The sequence below is a fragment of the Chrysochloris asiatica genome, unplaced genomic scaffold (genome assembly GCF_000296735.1).
Source record: "Chrysochloris asiatica unplaced genomic scaffold, ChrAsi1.0 scaffold00111, whole genome shotgun sequence".
Taxonomy (NCBI): Eukaryota; Metazoa; Chordata; class Mammalia; order Afrosoricida; family Chrysochloridae; genus Chrysochloris; species Chrysochloris asiatica.
In genome coordinates, this window is record NW_006408629.1 from 4,068,718 (window position 1) to 4,093,038 (window position 24,321).

General features: G+C 45.7%; 1 protein-coding gene across 5 annotated transcripts; it reads left to right on the forward strand.

The window, feature by feature from the left end:
- Positions 1-9,267, forward strand: NR2F1 (nuclear receptor subfamily 2, group F, member 1). Of its 5 annotated transcripts, none has more exons than XM_006867874.1 (4): positions 51-166; positions 290-513; positions 3,060-3,587; positions 8,722-9,002. In XM_006867874.1, the coding sequence occupies exons 1-4, from the start codon at positions 51-53 to the stop codon at positions 9,000-9,002; spliced, it is 1,149 nt and encodes a 382-aa protein (XP_006867936.1). The 5 variants fall into 5 exon arrangements, with proteins under 5 accessions (XP_006867933.1, XP_006867936.1, XP_006867934.1 ...); XM_006867872.1 differs by having other exon boundaries at positions 51-134; positions 168-513; XM_006867873.1 differs by having other exon boundaries at positions 51-134; positions 210-513.
- Positions 9,268-24,321: the final 15,054 nt, after the last annotated feature.

Here is a 24,321-nt window from a genome sequence, read left to right on the forward strand (position 1 = left end):
GCCCTCGGCGAGCAGCTCGGCTCCCCCCAGCGCTCCCCGGGCCCAAAGATATGGCAATGGTAGTTAGCAGCTGGCGAGATCCGCAGGACGACGTGGCCGGGGGCAACCCCGGCGGCCCCAACCCCGCAGCGCAGGCGGCCCGCGGCGGTGGCGGTGGCGCCGGCGAGCAGCAGCAGCAGGCGGGCTCGGGCGCGCCGCACACGCCGCAGACCCCGGGCCAGCCCGGAGCGCCCGCCACCCCCGGCACGGCGGGGGACAAGGGCCAGGGCCTGCCCGGCTCGGGCCAGAGCCAGCAGCACATCGAATGCGTGGTGTGCGGGGACAAGTCGAGCGGCAAGCACTACGGCCAATTCACCTGCGAGGGTTGCAAAAGTTTCTTCAAGAGGAGCGTCCGCAGGAACTTAACTTACACATGCCGTGCCAACAGGAACTGTCCCATCGACCAGCACCACCGCAACCAGTGCCAATACTGCCGCCTCAAGAAGTGCCTCAAAGTGGGCATGAGGCGGGAAGGTGAATATTTCTTCTCTGCTTCTCTCCCTGCGCTTCGCCCCGCTTCCCGGCCCCTCTTTTCTTTCTTTCTTTCTTTCTTCCTTCCTTTCTTTCTTTCTTTTTCGAGGGGGTGGCTGCTGTGTGGGGCTGGGGCTCCAGTGGTCCCGGTCCGTCCCACCTTCCCCTGTCCCTGCAGCCTTCCTCCCCCTGCGTCTCCCCCCCCCCCCAAGCTCGCTGCTGCTGCCTCCCCCTCCCGGCCTGCGCTCCTCTTCCCAGCTCCCCAACCCCTCCCGCTGCCTGCTCGGGATTGTGTCCCTGGGATCGTGAGCTATGGCATAAAATCCCCTCCCTCCCTCTGTCTTGGATGTGCTTGGTGTGTCTCTTTCCCGTGTGTGCGTGAGGATGCTTGGGGCTGTGCTGGCATGAACTTGGGGAAGGGGGTGCTTATTTCCTTAGAAAACTCTTTACTGTGTTTTTGTTTTGTTTTGTTTTGTTTTCCAGTCCACTTTCTTCTCCACGTCTTCATACTCTTTATTTAAAATGGGAAAGGGCTGGGACTGGAGTACCCTGAACCGTAGATTCATTGCTGCCATCATCCTTTTAGAAGCTTAGCTTGGAAAAAGAGGAGTGAGATTTATTGCACTTGTAGGTCTAATTAGGGGGGAAGGGGGGCTTCTAGCCCGTTCACTGGTTCCCGCTCCTCTCCACGGAGCTAGGGCCGCCTCCTCTGGAGCTGTGGCCTTGTTTTCACCCCTCTACTTTGAAAGGAAAGTTTGTGACTGAACCGTGCTTTCATAGTTGTGTCATTTTTTTTAAAGCATGATACTCCTTTTATTTCTTCATCAAACTCCACCCTCTGCTTAAATACTGCATACAAATTACAATTTACTACGCATTTGCCGATCCTTCTGATTTGGCTATAATGCATAGACTGCAGCTGGCATGAGCTTCCACATCATTTAATCCCTGTGTTGTATGGGTTTGTTGTTTGTTTCTGTTTGTTTGGTTTTTTTTTTTAAACACAACTTCTGATGTTGGATTTAGATGTGTTTCATGTTCGTGTGGCAGGAGATGCAGTACTTTCTTATAAATATATTTAGCTGTTTACAGTTAAAGTTTGTCTCCTGACAATCGTTAAAGATGTCTTATAGTCAAATTATCGAGCCAGTCAGTTTTGAAGAATACAGATTACTGCTTCTTGTAATTGACTTTAAAATTCTGTTTTATATGCCACAAGAAAAGAAATTGAATTCCTTCAGATCTCAAGAAGGAGGCAAATATGACGACTTCATTTCTAGCTCCAGGGAGATTTTGTAGGCATCTGAGAGAGAGAGAAAAAAGAACACATCTTTGAATTGTGCTCTAATTTAATTGAAAAATAACTGCCAAGTTCAAAACTATAATTAGAAAAAAGTATTCTAGCCATTATGTTTCAAGACCTTAAATTGCAGTAAGACTTGCATTAAAAATTAGAATCAAAGCAAACTTAAGAAAATACAGCTATGTGTTCATGGACATATCTACATTAATTTGTTGGGGAAGAGTTCAGTAGTCCTAACTTTCCCTAAAGTTGCCTTTGTTTATATGGCAATTTAAAACGCTGGCAGTGTTGAAGTAAAACATACACATTTAAAAAAAAAAAAAAAAAAAAAAAAACTTTGGTCAGCTTTAAGAACTCAAAGCATGCTTACGTTTTGCATTCAGATGGTTAATGAATCCAGTGTTTTTGCAGTTGCAAGCTCGTCCATTCACTGGGCAAAAGCTGGCTGCAGGTTGCAGTGGTGCGGCGCAGGACAGAAATTAATTATATTCCCCACTTTTTTCAATAATGTTTGGCTACTGTAAGTTCAACTTTTTTTTTCTTGAAAATATTCAATTTTCTGTTGCTTTTAACAGTGAGAACTTTGTGTGGGGCGAGGAGGAGGAGGGAAGAAGGGAGGGGTGCAGGATACTTCTTCTCTACTCAAAAGTTGTAAGTGGTTAGGAGGGTATGTAACTTGTATCTATTTTAAGGATAACCCTATAGCATTTTTAGAGAATATGGAAACATTTTATGAGCAGAACGTTGCTTGCTTGCAAATTACCAGGCCTCTAGATATTTGCCTAGAACCACAACCTTTCTCAAGTTTCGCCTATATAGATATGTTTTGTTTTGTTTTTTTTCTTTTTCTTTTCTTAAACCCCGATTTCAACCTGAAGGCATGAGTGGGGTTTCACTTTTCTGTATGTTCTTCCTTGGTGGTGGAGATGTTGACACTTTCTTGGCGTAAGAGTTTGGCTGGTCATGCCCAGCTGGGGGCCTTGAAGTCAGGCCTGGTTCCTGCAGGGTTAGGGTGGCCAGTGGCACAGGCGATGACTCGGTACATTGGGCCACGGAGCTGGAGGACCTTACTCCAGCTCTTCTCGTGGTATGGGTTGTGAGTGAGAGCGAGCGCATGAAAGAAGGTACGCGGGGCGCGGGTGACTGCGGGAAGAGCCTCCGCTTTGTGTCGGGTGCGCTGCAGCGCGGCGATGTTCGCAAGCCCCCTGGATGCACATTGCCTCTTTTCTCTCTTTCTTTTTGTCAGCGGTTCAGCGAGGAAGAATGCCTCCAACCCAGCCCAACCCAGGCCAGTACGCGCTCACCAACGGGGACCCTCTCAACGGTCACTGCTACCTGTCGGGCTACATCTCGCTGCTACTGCGCGCCGAGCCCTATCCCACGTCGCGCTATGGCAGCCAGTGTATGCAGCCCAACAACATCATGGGCATCGAGAACATCTGCGAGCTAGCAGCGCGCCTGCTCTTCAGCGCCGTCGAGTGGGCCCGCAATATTCCCTTCTTCCCGGATCTGCAGATCACCGATCAGGTGTCCCTGCTGCGCCTCACCTGGAGCGAGCTGTTCGTGCTCAACGCGGCCCAATGCTCCATGCCGCTGCACGTGGCGCCGCTGCTGGCCGCCGCTGGCCTGCACGCCTCGCCCATGTCCGCCGACCACGTCGTGGCCTTCATGGACCACATCCGCATCTTCCAGGAGCAAGTGGAGAAGCTCAAGGCGCTGCACGTCGACTCGGCCGAGTACAGTTGCCTCAAAGCCATCGTGCTGTTCACGTCAGGTGAGGCTGTGGTCGCTGGGAGGGCAGGCCTAGTCGGGAGCGAGCACAGGCCCCGCTCCACCCGCCCGCCGGCCCACCCGCCAGCCCGGGCCTCCTGCGCCGCCGCCGCGCCCAGCCCGGCGCTCACCGGACCCTCGGGCTGGCCCGCGCCCTGCGGCTCCCGCTCGGGGACGCGGCTAACCGCGCAGCTGCCATCTTGGGAGCGTGGCTGTGCGGGAGCCGAGGGGGTTCGGGCGGGAACGTGGGTGACGGGATCTGGAGGCCTGGCGCCGGCTCGGGCCACTGCAGCACCCGGTGCGTGTCTGGGGGGAGGGGAAGCGGTGCTGTGACTCTGGTTGTGCGTGTGTGCGGTATATGCTCACGGTGTGCGTGTGCGTGTGCGTGTGTGTGTGTGTGTGTGTGTGTGTGTCTGTGAGCCAGAGCTCTGCGTTTCTGGGGGAGGAGTGGAAAGCAAGAGAACGTGGGAATATGGCTTTCTCCTCTGTGTGGCATCCTCCCTGGATGAGTTTCCCGACACATACAGATACACAGAAAGAGGTGGAAAGAGAAGAATATGCACAAATAAATCATAAATAAGCCGGCTTTATTGTTGCCTGATTTTCCCTTATCGGAAACCATTCATGTTTGCAGTTGCTGAGGTTATTGACGGTCGTAAAAAACGGATTCGATCTAAACAAGAAAGATAAAAAACAAAAGCAATATTGCAGGGTTCACAAGTATGGGAGAATTCCGACCTGGAGATAAATCTCATGGCTATGCAAAACAGTCGAGTATTGGAAATTTAACAGATTGCCTTAAAAATATCAAATTAAGTGTAGGCGGTGGTAACATGCATGTTAACAATTTCTCTTATGATAGATGGTTTAAATTAACTTCCAGGAAAGTGCATTAACGTTGCCTTTGAAAGGCTCTGGTCTGAGCCTCTGAGAACACTGCCCGCCTTTTATTATTATAACCTGCAAGGGGGAAACACATAAACACCCGGGACAGCAGGTAATGGGGAGAAATATAAACAAAGCTAGAAAGGCCGCTGGTGGGGAGCAGTGCTGCTCAGATTTGGTCTTGGACCCTGCCCACTGCAAGTAGTGTTAGCTGCAGTTTTACCACCATTATTGGCACTATTGTTTTTCATTCCTCTGTTCGGTGAACAAATAAACTGTCCTAATAAATCTATCCTAGAGCCAGGCCCTCCAAAGGCCAAATTAAAACCATTCTTGAGCAAAGATAGCAAAACCCCTTTCCCAAGGCCTTGTTGAGCGGTAAGCAGTGGTATAATCTATCAATATTTCTTGGCTTTCATGCGTGAAGAATCGTATTTACATTGTATTAAAATGACTCTTAAATTTGCACAATATTGTAATGTAGCAAATGTAGTATTAATATCGATCTGAGCAGCAGATAATTTATTTAGACAGGAGCATCTCATTTGTATGCAGGGTGGCCAGAGCCATGGACTTGGACTGCCCCTCTATTACTTTCAGTGCAAATGCAGGTCTGCTAGTGGGAGAGGGAGTTATTCTTTGCAAGAGGATAAAGTGCGAACCTTAAAACAAATGGAAGATTTATTGAATAGCCTCCTCGGGGTTTGAATGCATTTTATCTTAATAAGTCTTCTTGATGGAAACGTGTTTTTCAAAAGTGACAAAGAGCCTGGGAAGCAGGGACCAGACTGCTTTAGCTCTGGCAGGCTGGGGGCCTGGCTCACTCTCCAATACCAGCCTCTATAGCCAAATTCATCAGGACGCAGGCCAGTGTCAGGGAAGCTGGGGGTTTTCAGTCTTATCCAGCTAGGAGTCTTGAAGCAGAAATGTTACTTGGAGCTGGACAGAGGTCTTCTCAAGAAACGTCTCCCCTCCCTCTCCCTTGTCCTGCCTGAGGTTCTTTGAACCCCCTTGACTTTTCTGATCTCCTGCCCTTTCCCAGAGAGAGGCAAAGACTGCAGAGAAGATTGTGGAATTATTAATGCTTTTCTTTCAACTTTCCATTTTAAAACACCCCTGTGAAAAGTGTTCCTTAAAAAAAAAAAATTCCCAAAGCACTTGCTTGAACCAAGTCATCAGGGTGTAAGGGGTGTCTAGAAGGGAACAATAACATTATTTTGTTGGAAAATTGCAAGCAGAGTATCTGAAAATGGAAATATAGCTGTCAGTAGTAATTCACCCCTCTCTTCCATACAACACATTTCCAGTTTTGACTAAACTTGTTTTGATTGCTAGCCAGAAGGGAATTCATGGGAAGCCTTCTCAAAGTCATCCAACTTTTAAGCAAACTTTGAATGATGGAAAAGACAGTTTTAGGCATCTTGTCCAATGTAGTTTGCTCTGGCTAAGTATTTGAAGCTGGCACAGAGGTTCCCCATGGTGGCTTTCACATTTGGCCTCTGGATGGTATGTTTAATCCTTAATATTTTGGACTGTATCCAAGGACTAGGTCATGACCTGAACTTACTTTTTAAATTTTTTATGAATTCATACACCTAAATATCCCTTCAAATAAATGAGACCTTCCCTGAAAAGAGCCATCTAGTTAACATAAATACAATAAATCCATTTTCAGCATAATAATAACTTTGATTTCTAGTTATAGCAGCTGATTACATCTATATTTCCTGAACACTAAACTCTTCTGAATGCACAACATGAAATACATTCTCCATACTACAAAGGCTAAGCCGGGAGGGCCAGAGCAGTAATGGTTATTTATTTACATAATTTCTTTCCATACACTGTAGAAGAAATATTGAAGTTTCCCACAATGACACTACCACATAATAAAACGTGGGACATGGGTATTGCACATTCTGCCTTCTTTCTTTGTATGGAGTATAGCTCATGGAGTGTTAAGTGTGGACTGCTATACACCCCCTACTCACCTAGCTCTGCCACCACAACCACCCCATTGATCTGAAAGCCCGTACCCCGTAGTCTTCCAAAGTTGGGGCAGTCCTGTTACAATGGGAGAGGATGAATGGATAGAGTGGGAAGCCAGGTCCGAACAAGCTCCTTACAGAGAAAGACTGCCTGTTACCTGGCAGCCTGACCCAGCTTTAGGTATTTCTCTTCCAAAGGAGGAAATTAAATGGAAGCAATCAGCACAATGCCCAAGCATGGCTTTCCTGGCCTCTCCTTCCTTGGAGTGGCCTAAGAGTAGGGTAGTGAACTTGTACTCTGGTCACCCCAATGATAAATATCAGATAAATATTTTACTGACCTGAAGGGAATGCCATATGGGTCTTGTGGGTCCTTTTTATATTGCATTCTCTGGGACTGAAAGAGATCTTGTGGCCTAATAGGAAGAAAAGGCATGTAAAGCCAGAGATATGTAAATATGGGTCTTCAGGATGGCCTTTCAACAAGGCCAGGTTAGCTACAGGGCCAAGGGCAACTCTGAAGGTCCCCTCTCTAAGCAATGAAATTCCAAAGAGCTCCTCTCTACTTCTGGTAGCAGTAAAACCACGTTGGCTTCCCAAAACAGGCCAATGTGGATGCACCCCAGCAGCTGGCTACAGTAATTAGATATCTGAGAGGAACCCAGTCTGGATGTGGGGTCAAAGGGGACTTCCCTCAGAAGTTCTTGAATTATCGCTAGTTTTATTTGTATTTTTGCTTGAGGCCATAGCCTTGTAGATGAAGGTGTTAGAATGCTTTGTAAATCCCAGTTCTTGAAATATAAAGATGTAAAGCTCAGAAACTCAGCACACACAGGTTTCCCTTTGAATAATTTGTTCTGTTTTCTTAGGGTCACACTTGCCCATTCACAATTATACAGTGTCCTTTTGGGGGCTTTACCATGCATGAATATCTCCCTAGATCTATATATTAGCAAACTCTGTCTTTGATCTCTAGTCAACTTCAACTGACTAAGGGCTCCTCTGTGATCCTCTTGTTTTGTTTTGTTGTTGTTATTGTTGCTTTGTATTTATTATTAATACTAGGAGATGAAACCTTCATGCCATTCCTTGGATTTCACCTTCTCCTTAATTTGCCTGCTTCTACTTAGTGGTTATAGTATTAGACACTGTCTTGAAATATTTTTAAAGGACCATGAAGGGTCTTGGTTGATATGAGGTAAACATGCAGGGTTTGAGATGTTGTCCTTGTGTGGAAGTGCCCTTTCCCGCCCCCTCAGTCCTGCCACAGGAAGACTCTGGCCCCATAGTCTCCCACCTTCCCCCACCCAAGCTCTGAAACAGCAGCAGCTGCCTCTATCCCAGCTTTGTGTGTGATCACTGAAGACGTCTCCCTTCCCCAGCCTGGAGTAACTGAGCCATATTCTTCCTGATTATTATACAGCTTACAGAGATGTGACCAATTTTCAATTACTTGATCTGAGGCATAGATAGAAGTGTACACCCTCACTGAGGATTTGCTGCAGAGTCCTTGCTTGCATAGATGGTGGATCTCATATTCTCCATTGCTAAAACATAGGCTTGATCTGCTTCCAGGCACTGCCAGACCAGGACTCTTTACCCCCTCCCATGTGTTTGTCACTACACAATCTAAGTTCTCCTTGAGGTTTCCAGTTGGAGTCATTTGGGCTTGAGAGGGGACTCCAAGAAGCCTTTAGTTGCCTTCAGGCTGTCTGTTTCTTTAGGGCTCCTGAACACCTGAAAATCGGGGGCAAAGGGGCAAAAATCCTCCCTTTAATGAGCACAGCCAGAAAGATGCTCCCCTGCAGACTGAGGACAGGTTGATAGCATAGCAAACACCACGGCTCCAGCATCGTACATTATTTAATCCAAAGGTGCAAGAGGAAAAACAAAGGGACTAGAGAGATTGCTGCCTCGGTGTGTGTGTGTGTGTGTGTGTGTGTGTGTGTGTGTGTGTGTGTGTGTGTGTGTGTGCTTTCCTCTCCAGCTCCCCTAGGCTTAGCAAGGGTTTGGTTTATCTTATTTATATTAGGGGCTGGCGGAAGGGAATGGTGAAGAAGGAATTGGGGAAGGAAAGATTTTTGTATTTTATTTCCTTTTTGCCCTTTTCTCTTTAAAAACAATACCCAAAAAAGAGAGTGTGTGTGTGTGTATGTTTGTGTGTGTGTGTGTGTTTATTTGGTGACTTCTTGTTTGGCCTCTGCAGCTCTCAGATCTAACTGTGTACTCCATCCCCATCTTTCCCTCCTGCGGCTGCCTGGGCAGACGCCTGTGGCCTGTCGGATGCTGCCCACATCGAGAGCCTGCAGGAGAAGTCGCAGTGTGCCCTGGAGGAGTATGTAAGGAGCCAGTACCCCAACCAGCCAAGCCGTTTCGGCAAACTGCTGCTGCGACTGCCCTCGCTGCGTACTGTGTCCTCTTCTGTCATCGAGCAGCTCTTCTTCGTCCGTTTGGTAGGTAAAACCCCGATCAAAACTCTCATCCGTGATATGTTACTGTCTGGGAGCAGCTTCAACTGGCCTTACATGTCCATCCAGTGCTCCTAGATTTTGGGCGCTTCCCACCTGCCCCCATCCCCCTATGAGACTCAGAAGACCAGCCGGGGCCAAAGACTCCAAAGCTGCAGGACACCCGGTCAACTGACACAAGGCAGCGGGCCAGACAGGCCAGGCAGGCAGGGCTGGGGGGCGCGTGGGGGGGGAGGAGGAGGGCTGGGACAAGAGAAGCCCATTCTGCAGAAATGCAGCCCGAACTGCAAGCCACGAGAAAGACTCGTTTAGGATCAGATCTTTGAACACATTGGAAAGGAAAGGAAAAGGATCTTGTGTCTGGTGAGAAAAAGAGAAAAAAAAAAAAAAAATGGAAGAGAGGACCATGAGGATTTTAATAAAACAGAAGGAGACTAACGGACCTTCCAGGATTTATTGTGGACGGATGTGGATATATTCTGTACAGAAAACCACACACATGGAAGTGGACTGAATCCTATGTAGAAACACACACACACACACACCTACCCTGAACATTGTTATTCATTTTGTAAAATATTAGCCTTTATTTTCATTTTTTTTGTAAAATTTAAACATCGTATGCGCATAACAGAAAAAGGAAACAAGAATTAGGGGAAAATAACATTTTCCAAATAATTATAAAATTGTCCTGTGTCTATGTATCTATATCTGTTTTGTATTTTTTTCTGGTTCCAAACCAGATTTCCTGTGATTCTATACTAATAATTTTTGATATAACCCTTTGCTTCTTATAATGAGTGCGATATATGTTGTCAAGGCTGTTCTTCAAGAATTAAAATTGAAGTGAAAATTTAAACAAAAATAAAAGAATTTAGCAAAATCCATGTGTCTGGTTGCTTGACAGTTGTCATCAGTGCAAGAGAACCCCTCAATTTCCACATTAATTACTTTAGAAGTGAATTGGGGAGGGCTGACATAACTTTTAAGGTCCATAGATTGTCTGGGATTCATTTCCTAAAATCAAACCGTTGCCTGGGTTTTGTAAATACGAAGGGCCAGGCTTTGCGTGGGCTGGAGTCAGCGTTGAGGCCAGGGAGCCTGGAAGTCTGGGCATGGTACAGCAGCTCTTATGGGCTTGTGGGCCGGCCGTAGGCGGCCCTGTGAGCAGCTGGATCAGGGGCTGGGGCGCTCGGGTCATGCGCTGTGGAGTCTCCACGCAGCAAGTGCAGGAGAAACTACCTTCTTTAGTGACTCCACAGCAGCATCAAGCCCGGGTCTGGCTACAGGTGGGAACTCGTCAATCAGACAAGGTTCAGGAGAGGTGTAGAGGGGTAGATGTAACAGGCGTGGTAGAACGGTCTTTCAGGCCGCTGTGTGTGAGCTCTTGGATGTCAGTGTTTGGAGAGTCCTGCCTTTTCCAGCTCTGGGAGAAAGTTGGAGCCTCAGCGCCTGGAGCCCTGGCTTTGCTCCCCATTATGGTCCACTGAAGAGCTGTGGTTTGCCCTTCCCTTCAGGTTCTGTGACAGGTGTTCCCTAGAGGACCCTCAAGCTCTGGTGGGTGGATGGAAGGTCCCTCCTAGGACACTTCTGGGTATAAATTCTGAACCTAGGAGTTGGGGAGCCAGACAGAGTCCATTATTCCGAGAATGGGCTTTGGGCCCTAGTGGCCCTTTGAAGGCAGAAATCTACCCCTGAGTCTTCTTGTTGGCTGTGTGGGGGGGCAATTCTGTAACAGCTTTTGGAGCATGAATGTTTTATAGGATCGGAGCTGGAGCTTCAAGAATTCATAAGCCAAGGGAGCGTTCTCAACATACTAATAAAGCCAGATCTTTAAAAATAACACTTCTCACCTCTCCCCAACCCTAAACAGGCTAAGATGGGGCAAGAGTTTCACTTTTAGAAGTCACTAGCAATGCTTTGCTTTCAATTTGCTATCTCCAGGTTTTATTATTATCATTATTCCTTAAAACATGCATTACACTCCAACTGGCTTAAAGTTTTTAATATTCTGTTTGCAGCTCAGCCTGGTCAGTGTTGCACTCTCAGTGGGAAAATCCCTGCTGTCCACTATCCTGTACTAGGTTTGCCTGACCAGGCCAGGTGGGTGTGAGGCTGTGAGCTCTGTGGTCAGCTGAACTTCCCTGCCCTCCAGTCTGTCCTGGAGTCCTGGTGTGGTGCTGCAGGATAATGTGCTGGATTGCAAGGTCAATTTGAACTGCAATATTGGCTGTTCAAATCCACCAGCTGCTCCTCAGAAACCCTATACAGGGTGTCTAAGGGTCAGAACTGATTCGATGGCAGTTAACAACAACAATCTATCCCAACCACCACCGGGCTCCAGAGCCACAGGCAGCCTTTGCACCACACCTTGTGGCAACATCTTAGGCCCAGGGTGACTTCGCTGTTATAGTGGGGATGCTGAAGTCAGAGGGGATTGTAGAGTTCACATTCAACTCCGACCTTCTCTCAGGAAGTCTCAGGGAATTCTCCCGCTGCTGGATGTGAGGGGCTTGATGTGGAATGGGTTGCAAGCCTGGATGTAGTGGGGGAGGGGCAGCTGCCTGGAAGTGCTCACCAATATTTCCTGCCTTTCTGGAAATTAGATGTAAATATATTCATTACAGTATGATCCCTCTGATGAAAACAGATAAACATTTTCATAGATCAGAAACGTATTTTTCAATTAATTTCAATATGGAGGCCACCTAGTGTAGAGACTAGCCCCTGATCCAAAGTCCAGATGTGCCCGGCACTTGATCCTGGGCCGCAGGAGGTGGCAATGGCAACTTGCCTCTTATCCAAGGGTCCAGGACCAACACTCAAGGCCTGGGGAATCCCAGAGATCTTTCTGAATCTTTCTGGCCCAAGCCCAGATCCAGCCCAAACAGTTCAGCGGGAAAAAGCAGGCCTTCCTATGGCTCATAGACTTTCTGGGAGGGGGACTTGGTCTAGAAGCCAGGAGAAGCAAAGGGTGCTCAGCTTCTCTGCTACAGAGGCCCAGTGGGGTGGGGGTGAGAGTAGCAGGCAGGGGGGTGGGGAGGGGTTCTCCTCTCTGCTGTCTCCTTGGTGGCTGGAGAATTTCCCACCTGCATTGTACTCAAAGATAGTCATCTTTCCTTAACTAGAGATCTCTGTGGTTCTCATCCAGAGAGACAGAGCCTTTCAGGTACCCAGGTTGGTCAAGCTGAGCACTACTGGAAGCTGTTGGAGCTTCTGGAGTTTTGAGATTCACTAGAGCTAAGGGAAGGCTTCGGGAGGTGAGGCTGCAGCATCTAAATAGTGAGGGGGCTGTGCCGCCCAACAACCAGCAAGTGTCCTCTCTGTTCTGGTTAAAAGCTCCCATGTTATGGCTGACCAGTAGCCTCATCCCAGCGGGGGTAGAGTGAAGGTCGAGCTGGACTGAGGGGCAGGGCCTTGAAAATTTTCATTGTCTCCCAAGCCCCTGAAAGATGCCTGGGTCCAGGGCCTAGACAGACTAAGAGGTGGAGCATGTGGGAGGGAACGCTTATGCCTGGGTGGCCCTGAGACCCCTACAGAGAGTCTGCTTTCATGCCAGGCACCAGAGGGAGCCCGGAAACTTGGGTGTGAGGCCTCAGACAGGTGTAGGCCAGACGGTCGCTTAAGGCGCTCGCAGCCTCATCTGACAAGCCAGGGCTGTCCTTGCTCTAATGAGTCTGGAGGGAAGGGCTGGGATAACTGGCCGGGGTGGAGCCAACAGATCCCTAGGGCCAGATGATATACATTTTAACAGTTGGAGAGCAGCCCACACAAGATGACTTCCCTCTTGAAATTACCTGTGACACATGAAAGTCAAAGGATCCCTTTTCTAACTTGCTGGGCTACTGAGAACTTTAGGGACTTTGAAGTCAGTCAAACTACTTTAGCCAGAGCTTTGCAGAAAACGTCAGGAAAAAAAAAAAAAAAAAACATCTCTGGAAGGACGTTCTCTCCTTTGGGAATTGCTGGGGGTGGGTGGAGAGGAGGAGAGATGGAAGATGAGCCTTATCTTATCTTATCTTATCTACCTCCTGGGACTGGGAGAGCCACTAGGGATAAGTCCTGGAGCAAGGGAAGAAAGTATGATCTTTACTCCTCATGCTCACATCCCAATATGTGACCAGCTCCTAAAATGGGGAATGTTGTTTTTGTTGTTAAGTGCCAGGGAGTCAGTTCTGACTCATAGCGACCTTGTATAGGTTTTCTAAGGAGCGACTGGTGAATTTGAACCACCAGCCTTGCAGTTCAAACCAACCTGGAGGTCGAGTGCTTACCCTGTGGCACCACACCAAAAATCCAGGATGGGGAATTCAGCTGCCCAAACAAACTAGGGCTTCCGGGACTCTGCCTCTCTGGTTGGTCCAAGCTTGCTGCCTCTGGTAACAACTTCCAAAAGGCAGCGGAGTCTTGGTATGTTCTTGGAGGCCCCATCGCCCAGCTTTGCTCTTTGGGATTCTGGGACTCTGGAGCCCGTTGATCCCAGACCACCTGAGCTCTTCCACTTGGGACATGCAAAAAGTTTACTTTAAAAATTGTCCTTCTCCTCTTCCCCCATTTGTGGGTACTCTTGTTATCTATCTCCCACAATGGCAAAGTCACCTCCTGTAAACTCCACTATTCCTCAGAACAAACCACCTGAATATCTCTGCAAATGGGAGACCAGAAGGAATGTGGAGAGGGAGTGGAGGGGGACACAAGTGGGAACTAATAAAACTCTTGTTAAATGACCTGCTCAGGATCCGTGGCGTCACAGGGCCTTTTACTTGGGAAGCCAAAGAGTTGTATTCCTAAATGAGTTAAAGACCCATTTACCTCTGTCGTGTTCTATTCATCAAGGCACAAGTTGAGAGTTCCTAACATGAAACTATTTGTTTGCTTACACAACCAGCTGGGCGCAATTTCACGTCTGAGATATCTATCTGAAAGCGCCTCTCATTTATTATCTCTCCTTGTCAGCGAATCCATTTTCCAGCTCTCCCTCCCCCTTTGGAGTTTATTTATTTATAGAGGAACTTCTTTGCCTGGGAGGACCTGGGACTGAAATGCTCCCGGGGGAATGGTTGCCCCCTTTGAGGGATCGGCTGTGTCCTGGGTGCATGGACCCACAGGCCATATCTAACCGTAGCTGGCTAGCAGCAGGTGGACCTGACTGGACACTTCGAAGCTGCCTTTCTTCCTGGATGTCCCCTTGCTAACTAACTCTCCCAGTGTAAGCTTCAACCACCTGTGCAGAATAGCCACGTTAGGTGAGTCCAGGGACGTCACTCTAAATTGGGGGCAGGAGGAGACAAGGATTTGAGAGATACTTTCACAAAACCTTACCTAGTCCCATGAGGCCAATTTCTTCACCAGGGCCAGAGGGAGGAGTGAGTAACCAAGATGTAAATAGTTGTGTGATGGATTGGGGGAGGGGGCAGAGCATTTATTGTATTGCGCAAAAGAGAGAAGGCTGCACGTGGTTTCAATTTTGAAGCACAAAGAAATAACATGCAATGCAGAAAATAGGTTTATGAATGTAATTGAGAGGAAAGAAAACAATTAACACGGTGCAAGGTTGCACACTCGGTTCTCCACCCCTCTACCTCAATTTTGAGAAATCCGGATCATGTGAATAGAGTGGGTTTAGGCAGTTGGATCAGGCTGACAGGGGAACCCCTGATGGGGTTCTCAGTGATGGCTGGATAATGGTGTCTATCCATCTCCTTGTCTGCTAAGGCCTCCTCCAACCTAGTTGAAAGCAAACCATCAAATTCCAAATTCCAGCGTATAAAATACCCCCAGTTGTAAAGAAAGAGCAGGAGTGTGTGGAGGGGAGGGAGAGGGGAAGAGAGAGATGGCGAGGGATTTCTTTAAGAAAGACCAGGCTGGTCTCTGCAAGCTATCCTATTGTGTTGATTTAGGAAGACATTTGCTGTATATAACGTTTAAGGCTGATAATATCATTGCTCAGCCAGATAAATAAAGCATTGGCCCAATGGTGGGGTCAGCGATCGATCTCTGGACTCAGAGGAAAAAGAGGAAAGACAGGAGTTGTGCATGAGGCTCTGTCTGTATGCTTGTCAGTGGCAAGAGCCCTTGTGTGTGTGTGTGTGTGTGTGTTTTAGCATTAGGGTGTGCGAGAGAGAATCAAGTCTTCAGCTGGCCAAGAGGCTCATTAGCATTCCTAACCCATGGACCTGCGCTGACAACTAACAGAGATATCCTGCTCACTACTAGGCCTCCTCTCCTTTTGTCTTCAGATCTGGAGGAGAAAAAGATTTCTCGGTGGAAGCTGGAGCCTGAACTTCCATGTGGTTGTTATAGATTCAGGGTACGAAAGAAGATGTGCCAGGATTTTGCATGATCTTTCACTCTGCTTTTTAAAACTTCCCTCCTAGAAAGGGAACTTTTCTGCTGCTTCTCTCTGAAAGTGTAACCTGCTTGTTGTAGCTCCAAGCTTAAATGAGAAAAAATATCCTTTGAAAACATTGTGTCATTTTTCCTTGCTGATATGCAGAGGTGGATGTTTATATGTTTGGTTTATGTACACATACTTTTAGTTAAAGATTTTTAGAACATAGAAACTACGGGATTGTTTTTGTTTCTCTTCTTTTTTTCTGCCTGATTTTGTTTCTGTTATTAGATGCACCTCATTTTATTTTCTCAAAATAAAGGTCCTGATTATTACTTTACTCCTTTCCTTTATTTATTAAAAATAAAATACATCTCTCAAAATGAAATTGGACATAATTTTTCATTAACTGTCAGAAGTATAAAATTTAGAAACTACCTCTAACTATTCTAAGAAACATTTAAAATGATACATGCACATGCAGTTTTAATCCCATTACACCTATCTGGGGGACAAGTGTCTTTTAATCATATCTCATAAGGATAAATGTGTATCCACTCTGCTTTCCTAGCTTCTGCTCCTTGAACTTCATCAAACTAGGCAGATAGTTTTACATCTGAGTCTACAAATTATCTCATGTTGACAGATGTTTGTCACTTAGTAACTTCTTTCCAAGTTTCCCCCCCCTCCCCTCAGCCTTCATTCCAGCTTGCTTTGTTGTTTTAAAATATGCATGTCTCTCACTGGAATGCCAGTCACGAGTGCAAACTTTGTGTCCAACCTCCCACATGAAATGATCCTTTTAGAGGGAACTCGATATGTCTCAATCTGCACTTCACTCAAAGCCTTTGGGTACGGGCCACTCACTCACTGGTCCTGGCTCCCAAATAACTCAGCAGAAATGAGTTTCCAACTCAAAATCCCCTCGAATGTCTCCCAGGGAAGAAATATGGCTCCTATAATTAAAGGAGGCAGCGGCCAGAGGGGGAATGCAACCGGCAGCCAAAAAAAGTAAGAGTTTTATTTATTTGCTGATTGAACTTGGATTGTCCTGACCAGCAGGTTTATCCACACTGCAAGTGCTGTGTGTGCACAGGATGGGGAAGTAGGGGGGAAAGGAAAGGGAAAGGGAGGGTGACAGGGAATAGGGAGAATGAAAGAGACCAGGCCAACTTTGGCAGAATTAAAATGATCTCTGTGGGACAATGTAGGGACATTTCCTAACACTGGATTTGAGTAAAAAGCTTGTAACTGAGGAATATGGAGGGAAATGTCAGAGGAGATGAGGGGGTAATTACAGTAAACTTGTAAATGTGGGGTATCATCAGGAAAAGGAGAACTATAGCTTTTTTCCCCAGAAAAGTAATGTGACAGCAGAGAAATTATTAGCTGTACTGTGTGTGGCGGTTTGGGAACGTGGGGGGTGGAACTGTGGAGGGAGAATCCTAGAGAAGGGAAGAAGTTCCAGGAGTAGAAGCAGAAATGTCATGGAGCCATAAACCCCTCCACCCTCCTTGGCAAAAGTTGTCTAGGAGGTGTGGATGTGAAATCTTCTCTAGAAGACTTCATCTTTGCACCTTATTTTAATTAGTTTTATCTATTTGAGGGATTTTGGCATTATGACCATTCATAGAATGATTCAGCTCACAGGCTGAACACCTCCCTCCCTCATGGGGGAGCATGGAGTGGGGGTTATATGCTTCAAACCAGAAGGACTAGTCCTACCAGGCAACTCATTTCTATTAAAGAGGCAAACTTTAGCACTGATGAAAAACAGATGAATTTTTTCTCTCTTTCTCTGAAACAGTTACTCTCTTTTACTGATGTGAAGTGACGTCAGCAATGTCTGCCCTATCCCCTTTGGAGAAAAAGGAGAGAGGAGGAGGGGATGGAAGAAGAGAGTTGGTAGAAAGAGCTAGAGAAAGAGGGAATGAAAATGAATGTCTTACCCTTTGGGGGGGGGATTTCACAAAGAGTGGGCAAAACAATGCTTTAGAAGTCGGTGATTGATAGAGCACCTTACTCTACTCTCTCCCGATCTACATATTCTAACATATGGAAAGCTTACAGGCCCTGTGCACTTATAGAAGCCGATAATGCATTAGCTCTCAGCAATATTTACAGCACCACTTTTAATACACACCAGATGGTTCGCGACTGTGCCGCCTCAGCCAGCTAGCTCCTCGATTTTACTCGGCGGCACTTTGTTGCAATTACGCTCCATGCTGAGACCAATTTTATTGGTGACCTATTTTTCATATTTGCAGCATTTTATGTTAAAAACCTCCTCTCTGGCCTTTTTGTAAAGGGCAGCACTCAGGAAGGGAGAGTTTAGGAGAGTGTCGGTGCTGTGGGGCCATGTAGGTGGATATTAATATTTATCATGATGTTACATACCTCGGATTTAAGTGAGTAAACTGGTAGACCTAAGTACTCCGGTCATTATGTTTGTTCACTCATCCCCTGTTTGTCAGACCCCCACGGACTGTCTACAAGGCGCGCTAGCCTCAGAGTCAATACATCGGCCCATAAATATTGTATTCCATTAATTATCACGCCACTGGCTTATCCTGGGCGCCGGCGTCCTCGAGCGAAGGAGGGCAAATGAGGACGCTTCCTGAGCATGTTTCTAGTCTGGGAAACCCGCTGAAATTTCCGCAGTGCCTGGGAATTCCTAGAGCCTGAGAGCTTTGGCCGGACGCGGGCTGGGCCTGGGGCTGGCTTGCAGGGAGGGGTATGCAGCGGAAGAAGGCCCAACGCCACCAGGAGCGCTCAGTACCTGTTATCTTGCTACGCAGAAGGCCACAGGGAGAATCCCATTTGGCACGCTGGAAAAGGCTTTCAACTTTTTCTCCCGCCATGTAAATATCCCGAGTGCCTGACTGCAGGACTTTGTTTTGCACCGGAACAATATAAATATGCTATTAGCTACAACGCAGGTGCGCTCTTCCTTCTCAAATTCTTTTTTCTCGTTTATAGTAACTCTTTATGCTTCCCTCTCCAGGTTAAAACAAAAACAAAAGCCCACAGATGTTTATTTTACTGATATAACCTCTACCATGGTTATACTGAGAATAATATGCCTCAACTAACAGACATTTAGCAAATAATAGAGGCGTTCTGGATGCTTTCCAATGCTACACATGTACTTGGTCATAAAATGATACGTGAAAAAAATTAACATCTGCTTTCCTAAAATAAAGTGTGCCAAGTAGCTTTTTATGAATGCTTTCCTCATTTAAAAAAGAAATATGGAGAGATAAACTGGCACCCAGATGTATAGCATATTTATAATGGTTTTAGGATTTAAAGGTAGCTATTCATTGCACAAACCATTTTAAAATTGCCGTTTTATAAGCTACTTAACCCCAAACATTTTCGAATCCTGAAGAGTCTTCCAAATTTTATTATTTAAAGAGGAATTTACTGTAATTTAATTGCATATCAAGGCAGAACTATGTGCCATCCCGGGCACTGCAGACTCAGCTCAACAGAAATTCCAACTGTCTTTTATTTACCTAATTTCTCAGCAAGGTTCCCAGGCCCTTAAGAAGGCAAAGCTGAAAGTTTAGTTGGGCTCTTTTTTGTTGTTGTTTAATTCCACTATTAGGAAATGAGGCCTACCTTTGAATTATTTCATTAGGATTTGGCCTTTTGGGGGAAGGGGTGGGAACCATAATCATTAGTGGCTTTTTATTATTTCTACAATAAATGGCTAGATTCTTTGTTGAATAAGCTGCTTGAATGTTTTGCAGATGTTCCACTTAGACCAAATCTTACCCTCTATTTCCTCTCAAATAAGTCGCTTTAACTCACCCACCAGTGCGCTTACTCGAGAGCAGCCTCCCCTCACCCTGACAAGTTTATAAGTGTAGGACATAACTCTTTTGAAATTTACACCTAACTGTGCGAGAGCGCGCGCGCGCACACACACACACACACATTCGTACACTCCCACCCACTGAGCCTCTGAGCGTGGCAGAGGGTAAGAGAAGAGAAAAAAAGACGAGGAACTGATGAGGCGGAATGGAAAGGAGGAGGGATGTCAGTCCAGTGGTTACACCGGGAGGAGGCGCGCCCTCCACTGGGCCCCTCGTCCCGCTTTGAGCCTTTAGTTTGAAACCTTGGAGATGCCCAAGGTCCGTTTCTCTCAGAGAGCTAGGAGTCTTCATTTGCCAAGTGCTTTGGGCGTCTGCGCCCCAAGGTGCTTTGGGCTACACTGTGAGCAGAGGCGAAGTCCGGAACACTGTTGTCATCTTGGCGCATCCCTTCGGCAGTCACCACCTCAGCCCCTGCGGCCGCGCGTGGGGACTGAAGGGCTTAACAAAGGGCTCCGCGGGGCGCGGGGCGCGGCCACGTGACGGGCCTAAGCCGCAGCGTCGCGGTCCCGCAGCGGGGCGGGGCGGGACAGCCCGGGGTGCCGGGTGGCTTCAGACAGAAAAAGAACTGCCGGGCCTCGCGCCGGTCGTGCCCGGCCGCGTTCTGCTAGGATGAGAGAAGTACTTTTTTCTGGCTCCACGTTGGAGAAGCCGCACCTCTCATCTCTTCAGCTATTACTTGAAAAACCACTTGGAAGAAACTGTGCGCGAGGAGGGTCGCGGGGTGGGCCGGGGCCGGCTGCGAGGCTGAGGGGGGCTGGCTTGTGGGTGGATGGGGAGGAGGCTGAAGAAACAGCTCCTTCTTGAGTGACAAGACCCTTTTTGAAAGGGCAAGCAGGGAAGGGAGGGGGGGGAAGCTCCTAATATGAATACGAGAATTTTCAAGGTTTCGCTGAGTTGCTCCCCTCCCCCCTTTAAAGACAGGGATCTTTCTACTTAAAAAAACAAACTATGGAAAGTGCCTATGCAAACGTGCCCTGATGCGTTTTCCGGAGAAAGAAGGATCCATTAACTTTTAAAAATCATCTTGAATTGGTAAAAAATTATTTCTACATTAACCAAGTTGAATTAGGGCTTTTGTGGAATCACTGGCAGCTGGGGAGTCACGCTTTCAGACTGGGGACTTTACTTAAGGATGGTGTATTTGTGGGGGGAAAGAAAGAGACTGTCTTACTCACTCTCACTAATAACAAAACCTGCCACATCTTAACTTCTTACTAGAAAGGAAATAGTGTCCTTGTTTGAACACCTCTAAAGTGATTATCCGCTATGAGTCGGAACTGACTCGGCACTTAACAAAAAGTGATTATTAGATGTCTCTGAGAAATCAGGTTGGGAGAGGAAAGCTTATGACACGCACGCACACAGATTTTTTAAAGCCTGCCTGCATCTATAACTTAACTTTATAAACATTTTTATTGCCCCCACTCTCAACTTCAGCATTTTTCTTTTAACTGGACCATGCCTTATAGAGAAGAAAATCTTTAAAAAAAAAAAAAAAAATTAAACCCACAGTACCAGTTGTTTGTTGTTGTTATAATGATTATGATGGTTATAATGTCGTCCCCTTCTTTTTTGCACTTGATCTGATGAGACAACTTTTTTAAGAGTGTGAAATGAAGGACACAAAGACAGTATATCAATGAAAAGAAGAAAGTGGCCCTTTTAATGAGAACTAAAGAAAACCCAAATGTAGATGAAGTGTACCGTAAAAGCTGCTTCAAAGTCCATCTTAATTCCCTTGGGCTCAGTCATCATGAACATGTGATAATTGGGAGTTCTGCACGGAGGTAAGACAGCTAGAAGGTGGGGAGTCACAGGGATGTGCCTTCTAGCTGTATAATTCCAAATACATTTTAACCTAGAACTTGGAGGTCTTATAGAACCTAGCTTTGACTACTCATAGTAACTCCCTCCACCTTCAAATGCTATCTATTCATTACAGTATATATATTTTTTTTCCTCCTGAGTAACTATGCTCAGTAGGGGAACCTCATCCTTCTCCCTGCCCCCCAGCAGGTTAGTCTATGTTGGGTCATAATCCGAGGCTTTTGACTATTATTTTGTGATCATTTCTGTTTCATTTTCTACTTACTTTTGGGCTTCAGCCTTTCTGAATCACAAAAATCCTCACAAGTAATACAACAATAAATCTGAACAAAAATAAGACAGATTTCCTCATCGATGGGTAATAAAGTTAAAGGACATTGTTTTGTCAGACAAGCGCTAAGTAGAAAATAAATCTGAGAGTCTTGGGAAACAAAACGGAGCACTGTTGGCATGTGTGTAAATTTACTTTTAAAAGCAATAAATCAATGTTAAATTAAACAGCTGGGTACCCTGTCTAGGAGAAGTTTCCGTGTTTAAGAAGACCTTGATGGGAGAAATGTGCTGTTTAACCAGACATTTTAAAAAGTACGATTTTATTGTGAACCGAGGCAAGACTGGCCTGGGAACTTCTCTGGGCTTCAGAGAGAACAAGGGGAGAAGGAGCAATGTGAATTGTATCTACTGCCTTTCCTCAGATCTTCACACATGTTTGGGGGCATACGGGGATCCAGAGGTTTCACTGAAATGTTTTAGATGTTTTCTTAATGTGTTGGTTAAGCGTTGAGGTCCTCTCTCTGTTGGCTTCGGTTTACTGAATGGGTTGTGAATTTTTTTCTCCACTGTAAATACTATATAACCTGTAGAGATATTTTAATGAGCATGTTGGGCATATTATTGTCTAAGGCTTCCTTTATTATTGATCTGCTTGTTTTTGCACAGTAAGTAAGAGCGTAGTAGAAAAAGAAATAGAACTGTTATTTCGTGTATATTATATCTGTTTTCATAGGATAGCATTTGAAACACAACTGGGATATTTTAATATTTCCTTTTCTAAGCTTTATTATTTTTTTAAAGAAACCCCACTGCACAGGGAAAAATTGTGTGTGGGTATGGGGGCGGCGGGGGACAGAACAATGGGATACCAAGCAAAGCTATGGCTCTGTATTCTAAGAACAATGTGAATCAATGAGTTATTACAGAAGTAATAGTCAATAGCAGGAAATTGGAGTCGTTTAAGGCTAGCATGTACATACACTGGATTTCCCCCCAACCTTAAAATGAAATTCCACAGAAGTTCTTTATAAAGCAGAAATATTATTGAGATGAATTCTCTTTAGTCTTTTGAATTCAGATCGGCTGGTTTAAAAGAGAAATATGGACTGTTTGCCTGTATAGTAGCCAGCAGATTATCTTTACTTTCTTCATATCACAATCCCAGAAGATTTGTGTTGTAGTTGCATTGTTAGCACAGTTTCCAAGGATACTCATATAATAAGGTAATATCATTCAAACTTTTAAAAAATGCATAAAGTGCTGCTTTCCCCTTAAGTTAGAAACCAACAGGGGCATTTGTCAGCATCCTGGCTACCTTTGACTTTTCTTCAGCCCAAGAAAATATCAAAGGCTCCGTTGCCTGATGAAGAATACTATTTAGAAGGTAGCATTCAATTTCCAAGGCCATTTGTGACTTGTTAAATAAAGCTGTGGCGTATGTCACCCAGAGATAGCTCAGGTTGCCTGTCAGGAAACTTCTGGGCAGCCCTGTAAACTCAGGATGACTTCTCAAATCCGGCTCGATTTCCCCAGTGATGCACTTTCCTCTGTGTCCGAAGCCCTGAGAGTCATTTCAGCTCAAGGTGAGCCTTTCAGGTACTGCTTGGAGTCTCTACCTGAAGTGGAAGGTGCAGAATTAGTGAGTCACTGGGCTGGTTCGGGAGGGAGGTGTGGAGAGACCGCTTGTTCTAATTACAGACAATAAGCAATCCTGTGAGGAGCTGCCCTTTACTTCGCTGGCGGAAGAAAGGGTTCATTGTCTCATCTCAGAAGTTAAGTTTGTTTGAGCTGGCCAGTGGGGCAGAGAGCTGAGTGGGCTCAGGTAAGAATGGGCCAGTTAAGTCACAGTAAGTTCATTTTCCAGTCCACCTTTGCCTCCCCATTCCCTGGTCTCTCTGCTCTCTCTGTGCTTGACTCGGGCTCACTTTGATTCTAACTTTGCTTGCTAGATGGCGCTCGGTGTCTCAAGACCTTCCCTTTCAGAATTTCAGCCGCTTTTTAGCACCGTTGTTCTCAACTAGTTGTGGGCATCTGATTAGCACAGAGATGGTAATGCTATTATTGCCCTTGTTTTTGCAAGCCTGATTCACTCATTGATTAAGGAAGTATATGGGTAAGAGCGGCCCATTTTAATCCATGTCATAATAAAATCCAGAGAAACTCTGTACCTGAATTTAGAGAACATTTATGTCTCAATTACTCATTCTGATGTGTCTCAGAAAGCACCTGAGTAACTTTTCCTCCTGTAATCTGATTGAGGTTTTCAGTAAAAAGGTAAATCAGCAGTTTCAAATGATTATTTATAATCTATGAAGTTTGCCACCACAGTTCACCACATTTCCACCTCTCTTTCCCATCCCCATTACAAGATGAGTTCAGCTAGTGGCAGGGAAATTGTTAACTTTATTTGTAACTACGGTATATCATTATTGACTTTTAAAACCATTATGATTTATTTTAAGACCAATTAGTAAAAATTCATGTTTATAAGGAGACATACTTTAATATTAGTAATAAAAGCCACCACAAAATGTGTTTCTCAAGAAGAATGAGTTGTTGGATTCTAATGTATATTTATTTTAATCACTGAGTGAATCTTCTCTGATACTCAAAACATTTTTTTTTTTGTAACTGCTTTGAATTGAAGAATAAAGAAAGAGAAAATCAATAGCTTTAAGTTTCTGATGGAAAAAAAATCAAGATGAGCCCCAAAGACCAGTATGCTATTTTGTCTAATGAAGATGTCAGCTTTGCAGCATCCACAACTGACACACCACTGTGCATCCCTTAAAGAAGGGGTTACAGGTGAGGAGGACAATGGTAGCAAAGGAAAGAAAGTATATATTTATAGGCATTTTTCCAGATGAGATTTTAACTTATTACTTGCTTTCAGGATTTAGAGAACTAATTTGTGTAGAAACATTCCACCTTTGAGAAAATTAATAACATTTCAGAGGTGGGTGGTTTGAAAACCTTTTGTCAACCCTTAGCTGCTTTGGGGAAGGAAAACCCTGCAAAGTCTTTTTCTAGGTGTTAGGTTGAAGCTAGCAGGCGCTGAAAACCTAAAGTGGAAAATTTACAACTT

What these genes read in the sequence shown, in the direction of transcription:
- NR2F1 (XM_006867871.1), top strand. Translation starts at nt 51, where the DNA reads ATGGCAATGGTAGTTAGCAGCTGGCGAGATCCGCAGGACGACGTGGCC. An exon ending in AGTGGGCATGAGGCGGGAAG is followed by an intron (nt 514 to 3,059) that starts GTGAATATTTCT and finishes TCTTTTTGTCAG; the next exon opens with CGGTTCAGCGAGGAAGAATG. An exon ending in CATCGTGCTGTTCACGTCAG is followed by an intron (nt 3,588 to 8,721) that starts GTGAGGCTGTGG and finishes CTGCCTGGGCAG; the next exon opens with ACGCCTGTGGCCTGTCGGAT.